We start from the raw sequence: 17072 nt of genomic DNA on the forward strand, positions 1-17072 counted from the left end.
CTGTCGTCTGAGTTTCTAGGGTCCAGACTGGCAGCTATTCCTGGAACCAGAGTCACATTCCCTGCTGAACTGACTGAGTATGGAGGAGGAGGAGACTGTGCTCAGGCGCAAAACACACACATATCCACACACACACATATCCACACACACACACACACACACACACACACACACACACACACACACACACACACACACACACACACACACACACACACACACACACACACACAGCTGCACTTCACTTCACACATACGGACACCCACGCTTACGCACGTTCAGCATGCAGGCATGCTCAGAGCCGCATGCACACCATGTTCAGAGCTTTTCATGCACAAGGCACACGCTGACGGAAGCCAAGTGTGAGATGTGTGCATGAGCGTGGGATGGTGCGACATATTCATTAAAGGATGAGCAAGGATATGGAGTTAAAAGACCCGACTGGATGAGGAAAGACTACAAGAAAAGGAAGAGAAAAACAAACATGGATTTGAGGAAGAGGAAGCCATTTAAACAAAAAATTGGGAAGACCGGCAGATGGTTACATTTAATAATGGAAAGGTGGCAGCAACGTCATACAACAATAAAGAGTGTTTTCAGGAGGGTGTGCTAGCTGAGGTGACACACACTGGTGCATGCAGAATACCAAAATTCAAGTCCCCCCAATCCCACAAAAAGTAAATAAATGGTATCACATTTATCAGAAAACACGCCACAAACACAGAATAAAATGGGTGGGTGGGTGGGGGGGGTTATCCAATGTATTCACAGATAGCAAGCACAATGAGACTCAAACAAACAAACAAAAACTAAGTAGGAAGTAAATGGTAGAGAAGGGGAAAATGGCAAGTAGCTTTTTGGGGATAATTAGCCCCCCCAAAAAAAAGTTAAATGTGGGTGACAGAAGTGATGAATGTGTGCAATGATCCTTACCTTGACATCCGCCTTCTTGTTCAGCAACGTCTTAGCTGCTGTAGTGATAAGCAAAAGGAGAAAAGAGAATATCGGTGTTAGAGATGATCAGAATATCAGTGCTGCTATGATAATCAAAAACCTTTCATTCCATAACCTGTGGAGATGAAATTCATTCATTCATTAAATATAATTTTGCTCATCTCTGGCACCACGCGATGGGCAGCCTGTTGCCGCAGCTCTTGCCAACTTCTGACCCTTTTCCTTTTTGTTCTTTCTGGTTGTTTTTCTTAGTTATATTTGGTTCTTCTACTTGTTACCCAAAGCCAAAATATGGCCATTGGATATTGCAAAGGCTTCTCGTCCATCCATCCATCCGTCTGTGCTGGTCAGCATTCAACCAGCACTCAAACCTCCCTGCCTGTCCATCTCATTAACCCAGGTGAAAAATGAGCTCAGGAAGATCAAGGTGAAGAAGGCAGCTGGTCCTGATGTCATCAGCTCCAGGCTCTTCAAATCCTGTGCAGACCAGCTGTGCAGGATAGTGGAGCAAATCTTCAACATGAGCGTGAAACTTGGGAGAGTGCCTCAGGTGTGGAAAACCTCCTGTGTGGTACCAGTCCAGAAGAAAATGCTGCCACACCTGGAGGATTTCAGCAGCTTCAGGTCAGTGCCAATGATGTCATATCTGATGAAGACCCTGGAGAGGCTGGGCCTTGGACATCTCTGCCACCTGGTGAAATAATCGATGAATCCACTTCAGTTTGTGTACTACACTGCCTGACATGGGAGTGGACGATGTCATCATCTACCTCCAAAATACAGTTCTCCTCTCTCACCTGGAAAATGCTGGGAGCACTGTGAGAATCATATTTTTTAATTTCTCCAGTGCTTTCCATACCATACAGCCGGTGCTTCTGAGGGACAAGCTGGAGAACACAGGTGTAGACCCCCACCTCTCTTCTTTGATCTTGGACGACCTCACAGAACGACCACTGTACGTGAGGGCATGAGACTGTGTCTCTGGCATGGTCATCTGCAGCACGGGGGTCCCACAAGAAACCCTCTTGGATCCCTTTCTCTTCACCCTCTTACACTGCAGACGTTATGTACAACTCTGTCAACTGTCACCTGCAAAAGTTCTCTGACGAGTCGGCCTCGTCACTGATGAGGATGAGAAAGGGTACAGAGAGGTGACCCAGGACTTTATGGACTGGTGTCAGCGGAACCACATCCAGAACAATGCAGGGAATAAAGCTAACATGAAATAAAACTACTTAAACTGAACAAGGAACCCTTCCTTAAACAGTTCTGTGGGAACTTTGAGGACGATTGGTATTCAATCTGCTCTACTGAAAGTAATGAGAGGGCCTAAGAGAGTAGCAGACTAAGAATGATGTAGACACAACATTCTGATAACCCTAATACCCATACCCTGTCCAGCAAGGTACATGCTAAAACAGAAGCCCATCTGTAGAGCCTTTATCACATTTATTATGACTGCTAAAGTGAAGACAGCAAGATAGCAAGATTGCAATAAACAGACAGAGGTTCAACAACTTATAAATAAGACGCCGGCAATGAGATGTTGCAGTCACAGTCTGTGAATGCAGATGAGATTAACACCAACATGACCCTGAGTGTTGATGAGATTGGATGTGTAAATGTTAGTTTATTCATGGCTACAAAAAAGCCATTGCCACACTGTACAGATCCCACCAGGGACACACATGGACACTCACATTTGTACATATACGGCATAATAGTTAGGCTCTATCACTCATTACTGTTTGTAAACCCAAAAATAACATTGGCGGGTCTCACTGAAGTATTTGGTTCAGCTAAATTAGGAACATCTAGACAGTCATTTCACTCCACTGTGGTAGAGTAAAAAAGAAATTTTAATTAAACGTTGCTTTCCAAATACTTATACACCAAATTATAGGTCTAACAGCTCCAAATTTTATTTGATTTTTTTTCTTAGAATGACATGACATCACCTAACTAATATACTTTAAGGGTCAATCCCGGCTATTTTGATACTGAATCCAGTATATCCAGAATTAGAACTTATCAGTGGTCACAAACCCTGCTCTTGGAGACCATGAATTATTTATATTATTAATATTTTCCTCCTTGGCTGCTGTATTTAAAGCTAATTAACTCAGACATGAGCGTTTAGTTGGTCATGGGCTGGAAGGTGTTGGGAAAGTGTAGGTACACGGACCCACAACAGGGGGCGCAAATGAACGGACAATGGAGTAGGTCAAATAACAACACTTTACTGTTGTGAATGTGCACAACAAATACAACAGATTACAACAATAGACAAAAGTCAATTTACAAAGGTGTCGTGTGGGCAGGCTCGAAGATAGGAGACGCCTGTCCAAAGCAGAACCGGAACCACACGATTTCCTCCGCCACCAGACCCCGGGAATACTGGAGCCGCCAAGTCCCGAACTCCCAGGTGGCCACTGCCTCCGCGTGTCGGACCTGGTACTGCTGGCGAGGAACAAAAAGCAATTAAATGAGGGCGCGTTTGCACCCAGGAATCCGTATGACAGGAAAGCTACCTCCACCTCTCGTTGGAAAAATAGTCCACGAAAAAACGCACAAAGTTATAATGAATACTGTCGAACAGTTAGCTGAGGTACGTTACCTTCCAGGTAGAACGATATCTCGGCAAAGAGGTGGAGGCGTCGTCCTGCTGATATTCCCCTGCTGATCAGATGATGGGTAACAGCTGTTGCAGGTGATGCGTGACAGCTGTCACCCTGGCTGCTCCTGTGAGGCGACTGCGCCCTCTCGTGCCTGAAGCCCGCACTTCAGGCAGGGCGCCCTCTGGTGGTGGGCCAGCAGTACCTCCTCTTCTGGCGGCCCACACAACAGGACCCCCCCCTCAACGGGCCTCCCGACCAGGCTTGTCCGGGTGGCGGCAGTAGAAATCGGCCAGGAGGGCCGGGTCCAGGATGAAGCTCCTCTTCACCCAGGAGCGTTCTTCGGGGCCGTACCCCTCCCAGTCCACCAAATACTGGAAGCCCCGGCCCATCCTACGGACATCCAAAAGCCGGCGTACAGTCCAAGCCGGCTCGCCATCAATGATCCGGGCAGGAGGCGGTGCCGGACCCGGAGTACAGAGGGGTGAGGTGTGATGTGGTTTTATCCGGGACACATGAAACACAGGATGGATCCGCAGTGAGGCCGGAAGCTGAAGCCTCACCGCGGCTGGACTGATGACCTTAAGGATCTTAAATGGGCCGATGTAACGGTCCTGTAGCTTGGGGGAGTCCACCTTGAGGGGAATGTCCTTTGTGGATAACCACACCTCCTGCCCTGGCCGATACGCAGAGGCCGGGGCCCGCCGACGGTCTGCATGGGCTTTTGCCCTCGTCCGGGCCTTTAGCAAAGCAGAACGGGCGGCACGCCACACCCGACGGCACTTCCGTAGGTGGGCCTGGACCGAGGGCACACCGACCTCTCCCTCAACCACCGGAAACAATGGGGGCTGATACCCCAGACATACCTCAAAAGGGGAGAGGCCGGTGGCTGAAGACACCTGGCTGTTATGAGCGTACTCGATCCAGGCCAAATGGGTACTCCAGGCCGCCGGGTGCGCGGCAGTCACGCAGCGCAAAGCCTGTTCCACCTCCTGGTTTACCCATTCTGCTTGCCCGTTGGTCTGAGGGTAGTACCCGGACGAGAGACTCACCGTGGCCCCCAGTTCCCGGCAGAAGCTCCTCCAGACTTGCGAGGAGAACTGGGGACCGCGATCGGAGACGATGTCTGTTGGAATCCCATGCAGCCGGACGACGTGGTGGACCAGGAGGTCCGCTGTCTCCTGGGCTGTTGGGAGCTTCGGGAGGGCCACGAAGTGGGCCGCCTTGGAGAACCGGTCCACTATCGTGAGGATGGTGGTGTTGCCCTGGGACGGCGGGAGGCCCGTGACAAAATCCAGGCCGATGTGGGACCAGGGGCGATGAGGCACAGGCAGCGGCTGGAGTAGGCCTGGTGCCCTGCGATGGTCAGCCTTGCCCCTGGCGCAGGTGGTGCAGGCCTGGATATAATCCCGGACATCGGCCTCTAGGGACGCCCACCAGAAGCGCTGCCGGACAACTGCCACGGTTCTTCGCACCCCTGGATGACAGGAGAGCTTGGAGCCGTGACAGAAGTCCAGGACTGCAGCCCTAGCTTCTGGTGGGACGTATAGTTTGTTCTTCGGCCCAGTTCCGGCGTCCGGGCTTCGTGCCAGGGCCTCCCGGACGGTTCTCTCTACGTCCCAGGTGAGGGTGGCCACGATAGTGGACTCCGGGATGATGGGTTCCGGTGGATCCGACAACTCCGCTTTGACTTCATCTTCATGTACCCGGGACAAGGCATCCGATCTCTGGTTCTTGGTCCCGAGATGGTAGGTGATCCGGAAGTCAAAACGGCCGAAGAACAGTGACCAGCGGGCTTGCCTGGGGTTCAGCCGCTTGGCGGTCCTGATATACTCCAGGTTCCGGTGGTCAGTGAAAACCGTGAATGGCATGGACGTTCCCTCCAACAGATGTCTCCACTCTTCAAGAGCTTCTTTCACCGCAAGGAGTTCTCGATTGCCGACGTCATAGTTCCGTTCGGCCGGGGTCAACCTGCGGGAAAAATAGGCACACGGGTGAAGGACCTTATCGGTCTTCCCGCTCTGGGAAAGCACAGCTCCTATCCCTGAGTCCGAGGCGTCCACTTCAACCACTAACTGGCGACTAGGATCGGGCTGCACCAGAACGGGTGCAGACAAGAAGCGCCGTTTCAACTCCTTGAACGCGGCATCGCAACGATCCGACCAGGTGAAGGGGACTTTTGGTGAGGTCAGGGCTGTCAGGGGGCTAACTACCTGACTGTAGCCCTTAATGAACCTCCTGTAGAAATTTGCAAAGCCGAGGAACTGTTGCAGCTTCCTACGGCTAGTGGGTTGGGGCCAGTCTCTCACCGCCGCAACCTTGGCCGGATCAGGAGCGACGGAGTTGGGGGAGATGATAAACCCCAGGAAGGACAAAGCTGTGCGGTGAAACTCACACTTCTCGCCCTTCACAAACAGCCGGTTCTCCAACAACCGCTGCAGGACCTGACGTACATGCCGGACATGAGTCTCAGGATCCGGAGAAAAGATGAGTATATCGTCTAGATATACGAAGACGAATCGGTGCAGGAAATCCCGCAAGACATCATTAACTAATGCTTGGAACGTCGCGGGGGCGTTTGTGAGGCCGAACGGCATGACCAGGTACTCAAAGTGACCTAACGGGGTGTTGAATGCCGTCTTCCACTCGTCTCCCTTCCGGATCCGAACCAGGTGATACGCATTTCTAAGATCTAGCTTAGGGACGGCGCGTGCCCGGCCACGCCCTTCGTCTCGTTTCCGACGGCGTTCTTCTAACCGATTGTCTAATCGTATAACGAGATCGATAAGCCCATCTAAATCCTGCGGTTCGTCCTTGGCCACCAGGTGCTCCTTTAGGACCAATGACAGTCCGTTTACAAAGGCGGCGCGGAGGGCAGTGCTATTCCAGCCGGACCTCGCAGCCGCGATGCGGAAGTCGACTGCATAGGCAGCTGCGCTCCGGCGCCCCTGTCTCATTGACAGCAGCACGGCTGAAGCGGTCTCTCCTCTATTTGGGTGATCGAACACTGTTCTGAACTCCCTCACAAACCCATCATATGTCTGAAGGAGCCGTGAATTCTGCTCCCAGAGCGCTGTAGCCCAAGCGCGTGCCTCACCGCGAAGCAGGTTTATTACATAAGCTATCTTGCTGGCATCAGTCGCGTACATGACAGGACGTTGTGCGAAGACGAGCGAACACTGCATAAGGAAGTCCGCGCACGTCTCCACACAACCTCCGTACGGCTCTGGAGGGCTTATGTATGCTTCCGGGGAAGGTGGGAGGGGGCGTTGAACGACCTGTGGAACGTCACTGTTACGCACAGGGTCGACAGGAGGGAGAGCCGCAGCAGCGCCCTGAGGGCGCGCTTCCACCTGCGCGGCGAGAGCCTCCACCCTGCGGTTAAGGAGGACGTTCTGCTCGGTCATTAAATCCAACCGAGCCGTGAAAGCGGTGAGGATCCGCTGCAACTCATCGATCATTCCTCCTGCGGACGCCTGTGCGCCCTGTTCTTCCATTGGCCGTTCAACAGCCGGTTGACGCCCAACAGGATCAATGACGTTGGCCGAGATATCCTGTTGGGAAAGTGTAGGTACACGGACCCACAACAGGGGGCGCAAATGAACGGACAATGGAGTAGGTCAAATAACAACACTTTACTGTTGTGAATGTGCACAACAAATACAACAGATTACAACAATAGACAAAAGTCAATTTACAAAGGTGTCGTGTGGGCAGGCTCGAAGATAGGAGACGCCTGTCCAAAGCAGAACCGGAACCACACGATTTCCTCCGCCACCAGACCCCGGGAATACTGGAGCCGCCAAGTCCCGAACTCCCAGGTGGCCACTGCCTCCGCGTGTCGGACCTGGTACTGCTGGCAAGGAACAAAAAGCAATTAAATGAGGGCACGTTTGCACCCAGGAATCCGTATGACAGGAAAGCTACCTCCACCTCTCGTTGGAAAAGTAGTCCACGAAAAAACGCACAAAGTTATAATGAATACTGTCGAACAGTTAGCTGAGGTACGTTACCTTCCAGGTAGAACGATATCTCGGCAAAGAGGTGGAGGCGTCGTCCTGCTGATATTCCCCTGCTGATCAGATGATGGGTAACAGCTGTTGCAGGTGATGCGTGACAGCTGTCACCCTGGCTGCTCCTGTGAGGCGACTGCGCCCTCTCGTGCCTGAAGCCCGCACTTCAGGCAGTGCGCCCTCTGGTGGTGGGCCAGCAGTACCTCCTCTTCTGGCGGCCCACACAACAGAAGGCACCAGATTTAACTAACCATGTGTGAGTGACTGACAACCTCCAGAGCAACTGATCTCCAAGAGCAAGAGTTTTCCAAAGCATGTAACAGAAATCATTCAATCATTCTCTACATTCACTTATTGCAATTAAGGGTCACGGGGGAGTTGGAGCCCATCCCAGCAGTCACAGGGTGAGAGGCGGGGTTCACAGAAACTCAGAAGTTTAAAAGTGAGTACCACAGAGTTAAATTTCATACCCTATTAGGGTCAACCTGCTAGTTTACTGGAGGATGTGTGGTTCATTTATTTAAAAAAAATGCAATACAAATAAATATCAAATATTGACAAATGACTAGGTTGAAGGGTGACATGGAGGAAAAAAGGATGAGAACTTATAACCAATCAATTCAATTAAAGCTAACAAAGTTTTCAAAATGGTTAATCAAAATAGCTGTCACAGGGCTATTCCACAAAGCTCTTTTCCTTCCCTTTTAATCCAGAATATCAAATTGGAGGATGTTTTGAAGCATCATAGTAACTTCTTGATCCGCCTTTGTCAATCTTGATCAAACATGGCATATGCAGCAGTTATGGTCATCCATCATTGGCACCAGATTTGAAATTAGGATCCAATTATTGATCTGTTCAAAAATTTCATCCCATTCTCAAAATTGTTGATAGTACATGGTAACCCGCAGTCTCTCACCATCTACTCACCATTACCATCATCTTTTCATTGTGTTTTTAAGTGTTATCGGTGTGTGTGTGTGTGTGTGTGTGTGTGTGTGTGTGTGTGTGTGTGTGTGTGTGTGTGTGTGTGTGTGTGTGTGTGTGTGTGTGTGTGTGTGTGTGTGTGTGTGTGTGTGTGTGTGTGTGTGTGTGAAGAAAGCAGACTAACTTCACTGTAAACCAAATCTACCTTTGGGTACAAATAAGGTTACTTTGACCTTGATGTACAGAAAGTAGCCATTTAATTGTAACAGCCAAGTGATCAATGGGTTTCCTTTTGGCTTCATTTAGTCCCTGGAGTCCTCATCAGGGCACCTGTGCATTGAAACTCATGCACAGAGATGTTCCACATGACAATAATGTCATAAATGACATTCCCTCACAAGTCAACTAGTATGTCTCAGAGTTTCCCTACGTAATCATTTGTTTTTACACAGTCATTCCATTGGAAACCAAGGCTCCTGTGACGAGACCTACTACCAAAGATATACTGTTGATGCCCAAGTAGTTTGATGTATAGCATCAAACTACTTGGGGTTGAAAATAAATGCTCAAAATTACAGGCATGAGAATGAGACAGCCTGAAAAATCCTGAAATTCAGACGGGGGTCTGGGGCCGACTGTAGGAGCTCCTGGGTTTCAGGCAAAATTAGACCCATTTTAAGCCTTATTTTGGCAGCCAAGCAGACACCTGAAAGAAGACAGAAATACTTCCTCCAGATCATCCTAAAAATAAAAAGCCAGGAAAAATCCTGAAAAAACTTCTCATGCCTGAAATTATTTAAAAAACAGTCAAAGGAAATATTAAAGAAAGGAAATATTAAAGAAAGAAGAGAGATCTTAGCTTGTGGTCAGCGTATTCTAAAGCTCCCCACCACCACCAAAAAGGCTGTTTTTTATACTAAATAGCAGAAATAGGGACACAACTGGATCTAATTAACTCCTTCATGCAGTATTCCTATGCCTTTGCACCAGCAGGCATAGGAAAGTAGAGAACTGAGAAAGGATAATGTTGGGGAAGATGAGCGATAGATAGAAGAAAATCACTGTATGTAATTGTGCGTTTCCAATGCATGTTTCTTCCTCATTATCACCAGAGGGAGTTTTCCCTTACCACTGTGTGCTTGGGTTGGAAAGGTTAGACCTTACTTGTGTGAAGCGCCTTGAGGCAGCGATGTTGTGATTTGGCAATACATAATTAAAATTAAGTGAATGCTGCGCGTATCACGGCAAACAGGTGTTAAAAACACAGGATTCCAGTGACAAAGATGAAACTGTTGAAGAAACCTGCAAATTCAAATGTAGCTTAGTTCAAACCAAAATTAAGGAAGTAAGGGGTGCACCTTACCTTGCAACAAATTGCACATGAAGCAAAGAGAGAGAGGAGGAAGAAATTAAAAAAAAAAAATCCTACTTATAATTACCTAATAAAATACATCTGAGAAATTTACCAGTGCACGAACAAAGCAAGGCTGGGCATAAATTTAACATGATAATTCAGTGGTATTCACACAATCAACAAGGTTGTTTTCAGAAGAAAAAAATCTGGCATCTCTGAAACTCTGAACAGGTGCAACAAAGTCTACAACCATCATGTTGAAGAGAATAAGATATATTTACCCTACTCAGACAGAGCCAAACTGCTTGAGGGTTGGATATAATTGACTATGTTTTGTGTATTTTGTATGGACAAGTATGAGACAAATTGAGGCCTCCAGTTACACCAGTGACAGATCTTGGGGCATATGTGGGGAAGCAGCTCATTATAAATGTTTGATTGCAGCCTAGGAAAGGCTGGGGGATAGAGAGGACTGGTTAGGCCCAGTGAGCCACAGAAACAAGGACATCGCCACTACTTCTGCCATCTTAATTAAATGCTAACTTCTATGTGAAGTGTGCTGTAAACCCAGAACATGTCTGCTGAGGTGAAACATTAACACTTATAATACAGTGATTTCTACCGAGAGAGTTATAAGGGGGTTTTTTAAGAAAAATGGAGCCAAGTTCTTGGCATCACTGACAAGTTTGCTGACATAATTTGATGACTGGATTTGGTGCAGTCTTGTAGTTACTGGAAACAGTGAATCCTAATTTGGATGGGGAGTAAAATGTACAGCAAGTCTTTAATGGTCAATCAGTATCCGTAAAGAAGCCATTCATCTGAAGCAAAACTAACTACCAAGAAAAAAAACATTAATACTATACATTTGTGTTTTTTCAATGTGTCATGCAACCCCTCACCACAACAATGTGGAGGCACAGAAACTATTTGTCCCCTTTCCCACATGATTATGTTCTGTTAGATCAACTAGTTTAATGTAAGTGGCACCAATACCAATGAGGACATTACAAAAAGATTTATAGATGTGCATCCTGCATTTACTTCTGACTTTGGTACAATTTGCTGTGGAACAAGTAAACAAGGTGATACGTTGGTTAAACTGACACATTTGAAATATAACAACAGAAATTAACACTGAAAAAAAAAATCAAGCATATGGTAGGATTCATGTTATTTAGTGTTTAACTGATGAGTTTGACTGATGATCATCTATTTTTTTTCTTTTCTAAAGACTTTTGAATTTTACAACATGGACATGCAGACTATGATAGGCAATTTTTCTCAACTGTAAAGTCTACATGGGAGGTATTTGAACATGAGGGCATCTTGGTGGGGGGGATTAGAGATGCATCAGGAGAAAAATAAGGATGTTCTGCCATCACTACTATTACTGACTTGCCAGTTTACCCTATTTTCCTGGAACTCTGCTGTTCACGTCTTGGTTATCTTTTCAATCATCTGGCATTGCAGTCCATGATTAGCTGCAACATTTCTGTCACTGCATGTTCTCACAATGCCTTGTGCTTTTATTTTGTTAGTATGGCCAAGGCAGATGGTCACCCAACTGAGTCTTGTCTGCTTGAGGCTTCTTCCTATAATCTAAGCAGACCTGAGAGACTTTTTCCTTTGCTGCTGTTGCCAATGTGTTTACTCATGGACTGGGTCAAGTTTAAACCTTGCTTGTGTGCAGAACCTTATGTTGTAATTTGTTTTAATAAACTGAATTATACTGAGAATAAATGTGCATGAGAATGAAACTTGTATTTGTTGTCCCTGACATGCCATCTGTCCATGGTGCACCCCGCTTCTAGGAAAGTGAGTGTATGATGCAATAGATTCCTGCACCCCAAATGATAGAAATGGAAGAAAATAAATGGATGGAGAGAAAATGGCAGTATAGGTCAGCCATAAATACAAGAACCTGAAGCAATTTTTCATTTCAATATTTTAATATGATAAACAACAGATTTACTGAGACCATTTTGAGGGCTTTCTGCTGTATAGTGATTTTTTAAAATCTGTCTATTGATCTATCCATCTCCCCTGTGACAGCTGCTGCTTTATTCCCATGTCCAAGACTTATACTAATTTACACTGTGCTTAACAATGAATCTTCAGTAAACAGCTGTTGAGGTCCATATGTTGAAAATACAAACTATTCTTCAAATTAGCTGCATCAGGTTTTAACTTATTGAGAACCAGCCCAGCCTTGCACGTTCCTCAGAATTTACCATGCACCAGAGCTTCCCTCCCCACCAGCACATGTTGCACCACATGTACCAGTCCAGTGCCCCATGCAGCATTCACCAAGAGCTCTCAGGGATCCACCCTTAAAATGGCACTGGAAAATCATTTAATACCACTGTTAGCAGACGGAACAGAGAAAGAGACAGACAGAGTGAAAGAAAGGAGAAAAACCTCATATGAAAAAGTGAGTGACCAGAGTAGTAATGCTTACAGAATATATGACTGACAAAAGCAGGAGGACATGGTAATAATGGAAAAGAGTTGTGATGTGATTCATCAAAGACAGGACAGAAATCTGGCAGAAATCCAGGTGTGTGACATGGAAGCAAGCAACAGTAGCAGGATTTCCATCCAAGTCACACTGAAGTTATGGAGGATTAAAATGGAAAGACACTTCAAACTGAGAAGCCCACTAAGCCACTCATCTTTAAGCACTAAGAAATGCCTTTTTCTTCCTTTAAGAGAGTCACATTATGCAAAAAGCAGCTCTCAGGAACCCAATTCTATTGTTAAAAAGTTTGGATCAATGGAATGTATGAACACAGTCTCACTCCTGCTTCGACTTCAATGCTTCATACTACTTGGACACTGAAGTCTAAGAGAAGCAGTTTGACTAAACTTTTCATATATGCTCAGTCACAGAATTGTGTGAATGAGGATATTAACCATATTTAACTGCAACAGGTAAACTGATTTTGCACAATATGACACCTTTAATCTGGCATATGAGTATTTACTATGAAATGGATGAAATACAGCAAAAGCTGTTGTGTCAATGCCAGAGTGGGTTTCAGGGTGTGATCAGCCAGCATGCTTTGAGCTTTCATGCTGAGAGAAACAGAAGAGTAGGAAGAGGAAAAGATGAAGTGAGTAATGAAGAGGGAGTCATGCCCTGTGTGAGCCACCGTGCTACCTTGTTCCACCAGCCCTGCAGTGGTGCCAGCAGCTGCAGCTATTGCCGCGGCAGCCGCAGTGACTGAGGCTGGAGTGGTGGTCTGCCTGCTGCCCACTGTTAGTGTCCAATACCCAGTCACACATGGGGAGGGAATGCAAGGAGGGAGGGCACGAGAGGAATGGGTGGTTGAGGAGTGGGGGCGTAGAGATAGAGAAGGGGCAGAGTGATAATAAGGATAAATGGAAAAGAAGGCAAAAGATTAGAAATGTTAGTGACTGTCAGAGAGAGATACGCAAGGTGAGGAGCAGAGAGAAAGGTTGGTGAGATAATCTGGGCTTGCAATTACTTTGCCAGACAAGTGATACTAAATCAGTGATTGTCTGATCTCAAACATCATATCAGACTATCAGCTGGATCTGCCTGCACACACACTCTCTCTCTCTCTCTCTCTCTCTCTCTCTCTCTCTCTCTCTGTGGCTCAGAAAATGTTACATCAATAACAACTTTAATGTGAGAAAGTAATTTGTCATTCCTCATTGACCATGTGTAAATGGCAGGAACATTACTGTGTCAGATGCCCTGCTTTGTCCATTCATGCTCCTGCATGCAGCTTAACACTGCGTATTCTACCAGTTCTGTAACTGTATGCTCCCCGGCATCAATAAGAAAACAATTACTACAGCTTGCTTTCTATACTATACTTCTGCTAACTGAGAGGGTGGAGGTCATGTGATTACTTTTCATTGTTTATGTTGTACATATCTCAAATCTAATGGGCGATTATGACTAAATTATGATTACAATGCTTTAAACAGATCTGGAAACGTCTGTTTTTCCTAACACTTCTATTGTAATTCCTTTCTTCCTGCTGCTTTTAAAGACTACAATCTGCACTGCTCTCAGTAACTACATGTATGTCCTCAGGTCAACAAACTGTGCTAAACTTATCTATTTTACTGTTTTAGTGTATGCACACTGGACACATCTATTCCTAACTACTGCATTTATTACATACAACATACATAATATTTCTGTTTTTAATTCTCTGGGTTTGCCATACCAAGGTATTTATGGTTGCCTTAGATTTGAACACCTTATTTTGCCCTATTGTTGCCCAATTCCATTATCACTGCTGCTATGGCACTGCAAATTCCCCACATAAGACTAATAAAGGAATATAATATCTTAACAAGTAATAAAAGCTGCAGTGTTTTCCAAGAAATCTAAAAATATAGAAGATCAAAATTGTAGAAGTTATCGAGTATTGTAAAATCTAGAGTAGACTGATAAGCGAACTTTTCTAATAGGACTGATAATCCAGTAGTAGAAGGTATTCTAAGAGTTGCTGATTAAACAACAGGAACAACATCCTGGTTTCACTTGTGTCCACAGAATGACATTGACATGAACTCTATGAAGACCCTTTAGTTTGAGTTAAAGCTATTTCACACTATGTTCTGTGAGTACTTTCAACATTTGTTGTATTCCAGTAAAAATTCAACTGGATATACACAATTCTGCTGTTTTCCCACAGTAAATTATATATATATAATGGCATTCCCACAGTGAATTTTTTTCTGTGGGCACAGAGGGAGACACAATCCAATTTATGCACCTTAAATGCAATCACAGGTCACATATGAAAATTTGCTCTTTCCCTTATTTAATCCTGAGACAAAAGTTTCCATCCTGTGTGTTTAAAATTAAGCTTTGCTGTCAACAACAGCAATAATAGTTGCTTTTTGGTGCAAGGAAAAATAAAACAAAAAACCATGAAATTACATACATTAGCAGCAGTTAGAGTTCAAAACCATAAAGAGACAGAACACACTACCTTAAATTACAATGGAATATATGACACTAGGTGCTTTAATGAGCAAACACGGGGCATTATACAGTATAGAGTGTACAGTTTAAAACTTTAAATCAAACCAATTATTCAGCCTTTAACCTTGATGTACATGATTATTGTGCACTTAAGACAAACAACAATACAGATCAGTGATTCTGTTGAGATAAAAACACTCACACACTGTGCTATAGCCTTATAGAGAGACTGAAGTTTGTATAAAACTTTAGTGTAGACTTTTCTTTTTACAAATCTTCAGTGACTAAACAAAAGTCAAATGTGAAATGTCAAAACAGTCCCATTCAAAAAGATTCACATATATTAGATAATTAGCAACATTAGCAACTCAGTGTTTCACACCAACTGAATGTGTAGGTTTGTGTATACGCACACGTACAACAAATTGCGTCAAACCAATTATGCACCCCAGAACTGTAAGAGAAATACAATGATTGATTTAACCTGTTTAAGGGCCCCTTCACACAATAACACGATTGAAGCTGGCATGCGCATGAAGGAGGAATTACGTGCCATTAGTGAAAAATCAGAGCTGCCTCCAAGGCCTCGTACACCTGTTGCTACAATTATTTACGCACACCAGCGGCTGAAAGTCAGAGTGCGCTCGCTTTTCGCCTAGAAAATGTGTGGCCATTCGCCATTCGCACTATCAGCATGAAAATAGTGACCACTTAGTGGTCACAATAGTGGTCACTTTCGAGTTGGATGTGAAATTTGTCTAAGTGCCCCCACGAGTGTGGCGTAGCAAAAAGGCACTACACGTGGTATGCCAGAGTGCTGGCTCCCCCCGCAACACATGTGCCGTGTGTGTGTGTTGCCCCCCCCCCCCCCCCGTCCGCAAAACATGTAGCGTGCTGGGGGGGGTCAAGGAGCGTACTTGCATTAACTGCTGATATGGATGTACAGATGGGGACTGGCCAGCCACGTCTGAGCGCACACAGCACAGCGAGCTGCCTCCCAGCTGCTGACCAGAGACTCACTGTCTGCTGCAAATGACGGCACAGTGCACACAACGTGTCACATTAAAAACAGAGAGACCACAGCCAGGACAGGTATATTAATAAGTACTACAATAACTACATACCCAATTACATAACAAATAATTAAAAAAATAATGATCAGATAACAGAGAGCGACACGGTGTGTGGGCTGAACTGACAGGGGGGTGTGCCCGCTGACAGCAGCAGCTATTGAGATCTCTGGTTGTGGACGTTCCAGCTGGGGAACACGTACCGTGTTTTGACGGACATGGCCTAACAACTGTCCACTGTGATGCGGGTGTCTGCTTGCTGTCCTCACGTGGAAAGACATAAAAACATATATCACTGTTGCGACCGGATGCAGTGAGCAAGCGCACGGCGCACACATTGCCAGGCTGTCCCGGGTGAAACGGACCATCAGATCATAATATGCAGCGGGCGATCTGAATATCACATCAGCCACGTGAGCTCTGTTCCACATGACACGGTGTCTGTCCTGTGGTGCGCCGTCCACAGGATATGCATGCCGGGCGGACACCTGCTCGGGGCCGGTTGGACATGCTGGGCCAGCAGATGTAGACATGATAAGAGCGCACTGCTTCATTCATGTCATGTCATGACTGTACATCTGTGACCATGGGTCATCTACAGAGGTACAGATGGTTCATACTTGTATTGTCCGCTTGATAAGTGAGATCCAATAAAATACGTTATTTTTTTTGTGGTGTGTGGTTTTATTTTTTCCTCCACCGCAGAGGCACGATGTGGTGCCACACGTTCCAGATGTTTTTTGTTTTGTTTTTTTCTTTCCTCCACAACAGAGGCAATTATGGCATTTTTCTCTTTTTTTTGATATATGTTTACCTCCTTGTTGATTTTAGGCATTTTCCACTCTGGTTATAGGACAGTGATGGTAGCGCAGTGGTAAAGTTTCTGTCTGTTAATCAACGCTTTTGTAAATTGCAGGTTCCAATCCCGTGGGTGGCATGTATTTTTTTCCACCCACAGCAGCTGCACTGTGATTTTCCCCAATTCTTACTTATTTGTGATATGTGTGAAGGGGCCCTAAACAATGTATATCCAATGTATGTAAATATTGCTAAGCAAGTGAAAACTCAGGCTACTTTTACCTTTAACCCCTTAACGCCTATTGTCGCATATATGCTACAATATTTGACTCAAATATGCAACATACCAAATTGACCAGTATGCTTGTT

The 17072-nt window shown here is 45.7% G+C and overlaps 1 protein-coding gene across 22 annotated transcripts in view; it reads right to left on the reverse strand.

Annotated features, from left to right (window-relative positions):
• camk2b1 (calcium/calmodulin-dependent protein kinase (CaM kinase) II beta 1) overlaps positions 1 to 17072 on the reverse strand; it is a 210596-nt gene that overhangs the window by 78883 nt on the left and 114641 nt on the right. For 10 of the 22 annotated variants that reach the window (XM_034170843.1, XM_034170834.1, XM_034170841.1 and 7 more), the window contains exon 13: positions 934 to 971. In XM_034170843.1, the coding sequence (XP_034026734.1) occupies positions 934 to 971 (38 nt within the window). Of the gene's footprint in view, positions 1 to 933; positions 972 to 13026; positions 13123 to 17072 lie in introns of all 22 variants that reach the window. The other 12 variants (XM_034170826.1, XM_034170839.1, XM_034170836.1 and 9 more) reach the window with 3 other exon arrangements.

The sequence above is a fragment of the Thalassophryne amazonica genome, chromosome 5, assembly GCF_902500255.1.
Source record: "Thalassophryne amazonica chromosome 5, fThaAma1.1, whole genome shotgun sequence".
NCBI classification, from domain to species: domain Eukaryota; kingdom Metazoa; phylum Chordata; class Actinopteri; order Batrachoidiformes; family Batrachoididae; genus Thalassophryne; species Thalassophryne amazonica.